The sequence below is a fragment of the Phaethon aethereus genome (genome assembly GCF_964289735.1).
Source record: "Phaethon aethereus genome assembly, chromosome: 2".
In the NCBI taxonomy this organism is placed as follows: Eukaryota; Metazoa; Chordata; class Aves; order Phaethontiformes; family Phaethontidae; genus Phaethon; species Phaethon aethereus.
The window spans coordinates 124,767,109-124,776,922 of NC_138582.1; the positions used below are offsets into that span (position 1 = coordinate 124,767,109).

The following is a 9,814-nucleotide window of genomic DNA, read 5'->3' on the forward strand; positions in this document are numbered from 1 at the left end:
CTTGATAATTCTGTATACAACATTTAGGAACAAAGAGCCCGATCCTGCAGCCCTTATTCCTCAGAAGGCAACAGATGCCAACACCTATCAAGATGGCCTTTTTCTTTTACAAAGGTCAGTAAACAACATGAAGCACAAATTTGCATACAGCACTGCATGACAATTACAGAAAGATAATTTCTAAATCTGCAAAAACTTCAGCGTGTACTCAAGCTACACATAAAAAGCGAAGTTACCAATGTCAATGTGTCTTTACACTGCAAATCACGTCTAATGGCTTACTGTAGATGCACAAACTCATATTTTCTTGATAAAGAAACTGCTGATCAGCACAGAGAGGAGAGGTATCTAAATCAAGGTGAATGGCCAAGCAACTGCAGAGGTATTCTATGCAGAATTTATTTTCTTTGCTTTAATAGCAGCTTCAATCTCTTCCATGATTGGCACTGGTCCTACATAGTTATTAGTTTCAATAGCTTCTAATTTCTTCTGATAGTCAGATGGCAAGCCATTCTGTTCTGCACCCATGCAGATAACCTATAATCAAAAAGAGGGCGAAAAAAAAGCCATCAGTAACAGTGTTAGGAAGGACAGACCCCTCCAAACATTTACTTGTACGGGAAGAACCGCTTACAGTAACAAAAGATTTAACCCCAAATAATGCTATTTGTACCTAAAGATAGCCAAAAGCTTCTAGAAGACCACTGAGGACCTTAATATCAACGAAATTACTCTGAAAAGGCTTGTAACTACCAAGGCATACCCCTAAGATTCTGAAATGTTACTAACATGCACAAGACTGTACAATTAAGCTGTTACTCAGTTATTCTATTCTTTCTTCCAGCGAGGATGAGAACTACTTTCTATGCCTTTAGCCAGCCTTCGTATCACATCTGAGTGAGAAGCAGTGTATATTATGGAAGTTATTTTTAAAACTAAGCTGTTCAAATCTGAAGCACAACAGCAAGTACCTAGACAGGTTATAGGAGTAACAGAAACAGATACTTAGCTTAGTGAAAACACACAGATTCCTTAGTTTGTTACTGCAGCTTTCCTTCTCCATACAAAATAAACTTAAGTATTCGTGCAAGAGAAAAGAGAAAAGTGACAGTGAGAGGAAAAGAGGTGGCTGTAGGTGCCAACACTTGAAAGAGATATTAGCAAGCTCCCATATAGAAATGGATAGATAAATACGCAGATTTTAAAAGTTGTCACTATTGTAAGTATTCTTTCATGCATTCAACAGCCAGGAAATTCAAGGATGAGATGTCTAGAAAGGATGAACTTTGCCAGAAAAAGTACATAACAGCAGATGGATGTAGATCACTCTGTGCCAATGCAGTCACCTGTACTAAATTTTTAGCCCTCTTGCCTGGTTAACTTAAACAAATAAAAGCTGGGTACAAAGGGAAAGAAGAGAACTACCAACTGACCCTGACAACAGCAGGAGGGAATGTTTCGTTAAATAGAGTTGCTGCTATTGGAGTATACTGTCAGTATACTAGTCAGAGCTGACAGATAGCAGCAGACTATGTATTAGCTCCCTGAAAAACCCTCAAGATCAGTCTTGACAGGAAGCGGGTTGGCAGGGAGGAGGTTTGTGAAGTAGCAGAGCCTGCTTTCTAAGCAAGCTTTCTTTTCAGAAGTCCTTCAGCAGCTGGTCGTTGCTGTGCTCCTGGAAGCTGATTGATAGGAGCAAGCTCCTCAGTTGAGAAGGCGGCACACTGGGGATTTAACAAGCTCAAGCCCCATTTCGTTGCTTTTGGCAGAAAAAGTCAACATGTTACAGTGATGTCTATCTGCAATTGTAAATAGCTGCACAATTCCAGACATGCAGTCATGCCACCAGAGGCCAGGCCTGCATCAGATCTCACAAGCTAAGCAGGTCAGGCCTGCTGTGTGACTGGATCATGTGTCTCTACAGAGTCAGTGTGTTGCAGAACAGTGTTGAAACACTTCTGCCTCACCAGCCATCAAGTGGCAACCCTGTAGTGCTCCACAACGTTTGCTGGAAGTCCTGTGATATACTGATGATGCATCTGGTAAAAGCAGGCAGGTGGATTCCTGTATTAAATGATAGTAAAATTCTTCATAAGACAATAGGGATAATCCCTGTCCTTGAGACTACAAGCTAGGTGCTGTATCCTCCCCACAGAAGCTTCCCTCCATCCTTTCAGTGGAGTACATTAATTTTTCAAACAGGGAATTGCTGCATATATGTAAACAACATCCTTCAGAAATCCTTGTGTCAGTCATAACTAACTCACGAGTTAGAGGTGTCACGTAAGGCATAACTAAACCAAAAAATAAAAGTGATTTAGTAGGCCTAGCTAGCAATCTTCTGCGAGCATCATTACACTATTACATTGCACAAGGATTAAGTTATACCTTTACATTAGAGTTACTCATGCCTTCCATCCACTGTAAATAAAGTACTTATTAAATAGGACAGAAGTACTGCATCATATATTTCTGTTCATTCTCTCCAAAATTAGTGACGGAACACCTACCTTTTTATACTGAGGAGAAGGGGGACCACAGACATAGTCCTTCATCTGGTAGCTTCGACAGGTCAGTACCTTTCCTGCTTGAGTGTGGACATTAACTTCTATTGGGACATAAATACCATCTTCAACTCCCTCTTGCCTGGAAAGGACATATATTCCTTTTGTGGAAAAAAACTGATACAACTTTCAAACAAACTGTGCAATTAAACACATACATTTATTGTAACAGGATTCAAGGCAGGACACTGGTCTGCACTGTTAATAGACTTAAAGAAAAACAAATAAAGCAAAACATATTCCAGTACTTTTTGTGCAAACTTGTTTCATATCCAAAAGTAAGTTTCTAAAGCAGCAGCAGCATTCATCTTTATTACTTCAGCTCTGTTAACAAAGATGACTAGTGATTAACTTGAGAAGTTAGAGAGAGAATACTCCTTGTGAATTAATTACCGTGCAAGCCTGGTAATCTACAAGAGAAACACAGCATGAGCCAGGCATATATCATTCATTACCCTCCACTCAGATAATGAAACAATTGCAAAGTTTTATCTTGCCCATTGTGTTACATTTGAATAAGAGGAAACTCGCACAACTCTTGCAATGCACATTCCAATGAATAATCCAAGACACCCTTTAATTTGTGCAAGACGTGTACAGCAACAATAAGCTAGATCAGGGCAAAAACCATTGTTATTTTTTTATTAGAAAAATCATGCTGTCTTAGGAAAACAAAAACAAACTCAAAAACAAGGCTACTTGTTCTCTTTAGTCATTACCATTTAGCCACCAATAAAAGTCTGATGAAATAGCAACAAGTAAATGAGATGCTTAAGCAATACATGACAGACTTTATAGCACAATTAGCTTCAGATATGCTTTAGATATGAATGATAACATGGGTTTTAATGCTGCTCGTCAAAATATCATTTGACAACTTATCTTTCTTTCATAGACTTCTTACTGTTTCAAGTTATTTAATGTATGTAACACAGGCCATGTTATATAACTAGGTTAAGTGCAAGTAGACAAGGGAAGCTAACTGCAGATTCAAGGTCAGCAGACTGCAAAATAAGTCACATGGGTGTGTGAGAGCAAGAAAAATATTACAGTTAAGTAATGTCCATTACTAGGGTAAGAAAAAGTAGGAGGAAAAGTAATGACTTAGTCTATAACTTACAGATTTGTGAAGTAAAGAGGACAAAAAAAATCTGACCATGAGACAGCACCAAAATGCATTGGAAGCCAAAAAGTTCAGCCATCTAAGCAAAAGATTCCCCTCCTATATTCTTTTTCTATGTATTATGTTGTTTTACTAGTATTTCAACTAAGAACATGCAGCATCAATTACACATTCCCTCCTCTGCTTCTGGATAACAAAGCACAGACTTTATCCAGATTGGGGGGGGAAGGGGGGGGGAAGGAGTGGGACAAATAATGAATTTTTTTTTTCTTGATACATGGAAATTCCAGGAAATAACCTGGTTGAGAACTTACAAATATATCTGCACACTGCCAGAGAATCCTAAGATCTTCAGCAAGAACACATGCAAGCTCTTTCAAGATGGTTAGGAACAATCCTTAGAAGAACACTATTGACTATTGTTACAAAAGTCAAGAACACATCCTGTTGCCTTCCATTGCCAGTCCACCTTCATGGCATCAATGAGGCAGCTGGGAAAAAATAATCTTTAATGCTAGCGTCCATCCTGTAGTTTTTGGTGACGATACAGCACTCAAGTCTGTAGCATCTTAGCCAGCATTAAAGTTTATCCCCTGACAAATAAATGCCTGGAATCTGCAATTCTATAGTATCTAAACACCACTTCTAGAAGTTAAAATGCAAAATGCTGTCCCCACAGCGGGAACAGTGTTACTATCAAAGCAGATGCTGCCAGACAGCATCTTTATACTTGTGAAGTTTATGCTTTAGGAAAGCATGGTAAATCAAGAGATTAAGTACAGGTCAGCAGAAAGGGGACCAGAAGGTAAGTGCTAGTGTAAGCAACAGAGGGGGAACTGAGGAGATAACAAAACAGGGACATGTGAAGCTCTCCCCAACCAGAAGCATACCAGCTAGATGCCCTCCTGCTTGGGACTAACACTCCCAGCCAGAATTTGAGAGAGCTGAGAGTGCCTATTCCTATGATGTGCTAACAGAACTTGGGCAACAGTTTCTGTTGTATTTCAGGTTCACTGTAGGCAATGAAAAGCAAGTTGGAACTTCAAGCTTCATGGCCAAAGTTATAAGGACATGTCTACCCAGCACAATGCAGCCATAGCCAAAATTGCAACAGTACCAGAAGCAGAAAAACTGTATTAATGTAATGCTTTCAATGGGTTTAATACACCCTGCTTCCTTAGCCTCACTAGCCTAGATTTCTACTGGAATTAATTGGCAGTGATGAACTGCTCTGAACAAGCAATCCTTGTGTACCAGAAGCACCATGCTGTGTAGGTGCATCCTGAAAGCTGCAATAAACACATGACACCAGCCAAAGTTTTGGAGATTAAGTTCTAGTCCTGCCTTAGACCTTGCAAGAAGTTATGCTACTCCTTGGTTTGTTTACCCAGGTGGTCCTCCAGACTTCAGCCTGGGAATGACTTGCTCAGGTTGCCTTAAACTTGTCTAAATTATCAGGCATTGGCAGAACATTCACTGCCATACATCATAATGGTGCAGGCAGCCTCTGCCATTCAAAGGGAAAAACAAAACCACCCCAGCTTCCTGCTTGGATTTACCTCAAGTTCACAAAAGTTTGAATCCTTAGAAGAGAAGACATGCAAAATACCCTCCTCAGAGGGTGCCTTTGCCTGTATTAAAGACCTTTTTCTCTTCTGCAAGTCTTGTCCTCATCCCTTCCTCCTCCACTACAACTGGAGTCTACAGATGTAGAGAGGCAAAAATTGATGTCAGTCTCAAAGGGAACTCTCCCTAAAGCAATGGGAAAAGTGTCACAGGACAAGTACGGAGTTTAAAGTAATTTTAGGGAGAGGACATTGTGAGGACAGGGATTAAAAAAAAAGAACCTGACCAATATATCAGCTCCAAATCGAGGTCCACACCTTCTCAAAATACTCCCAAGTAGCTTTAGCTTGAAAACAAAGCCATTTTAATCACAAATGTGTTTTAGTCAATATATGTACTGTGGAATGAAATTCACATATTAAAATCCAAACCATCTTCTTGATTCTAACACGAAAGCTTCCACACAGCTCTTTACCAAAAATTAACTACTACTTTTCAGTTGCTCTCTAAAATAGTAGAAGACAGCAAAAGTTGTCACCTACTTATCCAGTGAACGTAAATTGCTAGCGTTCATTTTCCACACTATTCCCCATACTTCGTCTCCAGGGCTCTGAACAATGGTAGCTGTACCTCCATGCCAGACAGAACTTGTCCTGCCTTGATGATGGCCAAACTCGAACTTAAAGTCCTGCAAATGAAACCAATGCAGAGAATCAACTTCCATTTAAGATAAGGGCTGTTGGCTATTCTTGACATGAAAAGGGCAGCTAAAGGCGAGTCTGAAAGTAGTCAGTTGGAGCCACAGAAGAAGGAACAGCCAGGCGGAATCTGATCCAGCTCCTGTCTCATGAGAGGCTGAAGTCAGCGTTTTCCACTTCCCCATGAGAAACAGCAGCCTTGGGACAAAGGGAAGAGAGGTCTGGCAGAGAGCACTGCTGATAAAAGTCTTGGGTCTGTGGAGACCTGGATCAACATCCAAACCTCTCAGCAGTCTGGCCTAAATATGAGCTAACTATTTCTAGGGATGAGAAGAAAATGCAGGTAGCCCTTTTTCAAGTGTAGAACACATACTCAATTCTGCAGTAAACACAGTAGTGCTGAAGAAATGTCAGCTTGACTTTTGTCCAAGTTGGCAGTGACAGGACTGCTGATGTGCTTCCTGTTAGACAATCTGAAGGGCCCTTGGCTGAGGTGTACTATGAAGGACAGAACTGACTACTGCCTCCTTCTCATTCCTCAAAAGACATGCCTACCTGGTGCCCATTCCTTTGCAGCTTTTGGTGCTGTTATAAGACTTAAAACCTACCATGCAGGGTCCAGGAAAACAGGAGGGGTAAAGAAGCCTACAAAATGGTGAGCCTTGGGTGTTATTCTTGTGCATTAATACTACTGCCCAATTGTAAAATACCATCCAGTGTGTTTTCCAGCGTTTTGTGCCATCTCGTCACTCAGCTGGAACATTCTTGGGTATTTTTAAGCCAAGGCGTATGCCTCCTTGAGCAACCTTATTCATGTTTTTGCAAGGGGAACCATTCTTTTAGAAATCAAGTATCTCTTTTTTCCTTACAAGTAATATCAAACATTACTACATAGGCAAAACAGAATAACAGGTTCTTGCCTTTTTTTTTTCCCAGCGTAATCTCCCATTTGACTCCATACACTCAGTTTTCTCTCCTACTTGTTAGCCAATTTGTGGATCCTTCCCTAGCAGTACAGAAGGGAAAGAAAAAAACCCCAAAACTTTACGGAAGACTACCTGCTTAACTACAACAACAAAATCTGGCAAAGGCAAAAAGGATTAAAAACAACAACAAAAATAAAACCCAAACCTATATAGCCCCACAGCTTTTCTTACAGCTTAAAGAGGGTGATCATGAGAAATAAGATCATTTTGGCTTGAAATATATGCATGTACATATTAATATTCACTTTCCGAGACACATGAGCTTCTGGTAATACGTCCTAACAGATATGGGGAAAAGGTTGCAAAAGTTGAACAGTTGGAGGCTTACACACAGAAGAACAGCACTGATCAGAACACTAATCTGATTTCTTTTTGTGTAAGTGATAATGAGCAGCCTGGCAAAGCCACACTGTTTACTCCATCAATAGAGTCACCTTCCTTCCCTATAAAATGTCCCCCATTAAACTAATTTCCCTAGGGAAAAAGTTTACTTCGACACACTAGTCATCAACCGTTCGACAAGCTGCTGCAAAATGGCTTTGCAATGTTCGGGTCACTGGATCACTGTGTGAAGAGGAGTCTGGCCTAGACCCTGTGGACAGTCAAGCCCAAGTAATTTGCACGCAAGTAAATAGTTCAGTCAAGTCGCAGACTGAAGTTACAGATGTGGACAAGCGCTTGAGGGGAGCCCCAAGGAAATATTCCTGTAGAGCCAAGTATGCTCACAGCAGTCTAGTTAAGCAAAAAAAAAAAAGCACCAATTTTTCTTTTATTCCTCCAGTTGTATTTTCTTGGACCTGACCCACACTGAAGACCTCCACAGAGGCGTATAAAACAGTCAGATGCTACCCAAGAAGGGCAACAGAGACTGTACAGAAATAGTGGGGTTAGCTCTGGTGCTGGAAGCAGGAAACCCTTATGTTACACAACGCAGGGAACTGCAGCAGGCATTGCGGGGAAGCGGGAACGAACACACTAGATACTTTCTTGGGTCAAGAGCTTGGTCTTTGGACTTCCTTCTAAGTACCAGCGTAATAGCCTTTCCATGCTTGTTACACATCCCATTTCTTACAGCTTTTGATTGAAGATTAACAAAGCTTTAAAAAATAAAAACAGAGGGAAGTGAATTTAATATTCTAGCTTAACATCCAGAGTACTCTGTTTACAGGCTATATTTTCCTTTTTTTTAAGCCAACGTGGTACTACCCCAGAAAAATTAACAGAAATCAGCTCCAACCTTTGTGTGCTTCCTCACTGCCAAGTATCAGTGATTTTTCCAGCCTGAAGCCAGCCGGTGTTAGTGGGGAACACAGCAATCGGTCAAAGGCCGGCTAGGAAAGCTAGCGTCTGACTGGCCGCTCTCGAACAGCTAACCTGCAGCGTGGCAAGAGACACTTACTGTGAAACCTGAAAATCTACCTGAAACCCAAAAGGAGAGCTGAAGCATAGGGCTTTCTTTTATTCAAAGGTAAGAGTGCAATACCACTGCTTTCCTCCTCACCTCCAGGGCCTGATCCTGCAAGGTGCTGGGCTCTCGGCCTGTTTGATTCCTCAGTGGTATCCGCAAGTGCCTCAGACTTTACAGGAGCAGGCCTCAGTTGCCAGGTTGATGGTCCCCAGTATGAGACTATAGGAAGTTTATTAATTACAAGTTTTTGGAACTTCTTCATACACTCCAACATAGATAATTTCCTGCCAGTCACCCCAGGAGAACCTTCAAGTCACCCTTAAGCGGTACCAACCAATGCTCTGCTCCTCCAGGGATCCTTCCACTTGTACAGATCGGCACATCAGCAGGTTAACGACCATGAGCTCACATTTCCAAGTCTACGTTAAAGCCAAGCTGATATTCTAACATGTAATAACCCCTGGCAGGGGCAGAACTGCCAAGATGTAGGAAGGTGTCAACGGCAGCTGCGCAGCTCCGGCTGAACGCCGGCATCCCGCCTGACACGTGGCACGGGGAGGGCTCCTCGCTTGTAACCAGCGTGGCAGAGGAGAAGGAGAAATTCTGATTATTTTTTTTTAACGGCGCCCCATCCTTTTAAACACCGCCAGAAACTTGTCCCATAAAACCCAGCTGAGCACCTGCCGCTCGCTTTTTACCGGTCGGAGGGATCAGCCGGCCGGCCTGCCTGCAGCACCGGCTTCCACGCCGCAGAGCCAGGCCCACGCGCGGCTCCACCCAGGCAGGCGGATTTCCACAGGCTCCCTCCCGCCGCGGCACCGCCACGCCGCGACCCACCCCCCCCCGCGCCCCGCGCACCTGCAGGCGCGCCACGGCGCAGAGCGCCGCCGAGGGGTTGCTCAGCAGCAGCCGCTCCCGCAGCAGGTTGCTGCCGTACGCGTAGTACAGGAAGCAGCAGCCGCCGCTGCCCTTCTCCGCGTTCCCGCCCGCCTCCATCGGCCCAGCCCGGCCCGGCGCGCGGCCGCTTTAAAGCCTTAAGGCCCCCCCCGGACTCGTCGGCGGCTGCCTGGGCGGTGCCTCCGAGCGGAGCCGCTCGGCATTGGTCGCCTCCTGCGCACCACTCCCCCCCTCACGGCATGAGGTGGTATGTCGTAGCGCTGTGATGTAGCAGGGGTGGGGAACGCTTTTGGCGCACAGTGCGCGGTCACCTCGTGGGGGAGTGACGTAGAGCGAAGTGCAGGCCTCTCGTCCGTGCAACAGTGGCGCGCAGCGCGCGTCTTCAAGGCTGCGTTTGCCATGGCAGGGAGCGGGAGCTATGCACGTTTCAGCGCCTCAGCCACTCCGTGTAGAAACGCATCCTCCGTGGGGGGAACACAGCGTCAGCGAGCAGCGCCTGCAGCCCCTTGTGCCAAAACGGGGAGGGTTAGAGTCCCCCCGTCCCCCCCGGCTACATTCAAGCCAATGCGTTT

General features: G+C 43.8%; 1 protein-coding gene across 1 annotated transcript; it reads right to left on the bottom strand.

Moving 5' to 3' along the window:
• Positions 1 to 387: 387 nt before the first annotated feature.
• On the bottom strand, positions 388 to 9,341 carry GGCT (gamma-glutamylcyclotransferase; the record flags this gene model as incomplete). Its single annotated transcript, XM_081996391.1, has 4 exons — positions 388 to 537; positions 2,511 to 2,646; positions 5,796 to 5,941; positions 9,204 to 9,341. The coding sequence occupies 4 exons, from the start codon at positions 9,339 to 9,341 to the stop codon at positions 388 to 390; spliced, it is 570 nt and encodes a 189-aa protein (XP_081852517.1).
• Positions 9,342 to 9,814: the final 473 nt, after the last annotated feature.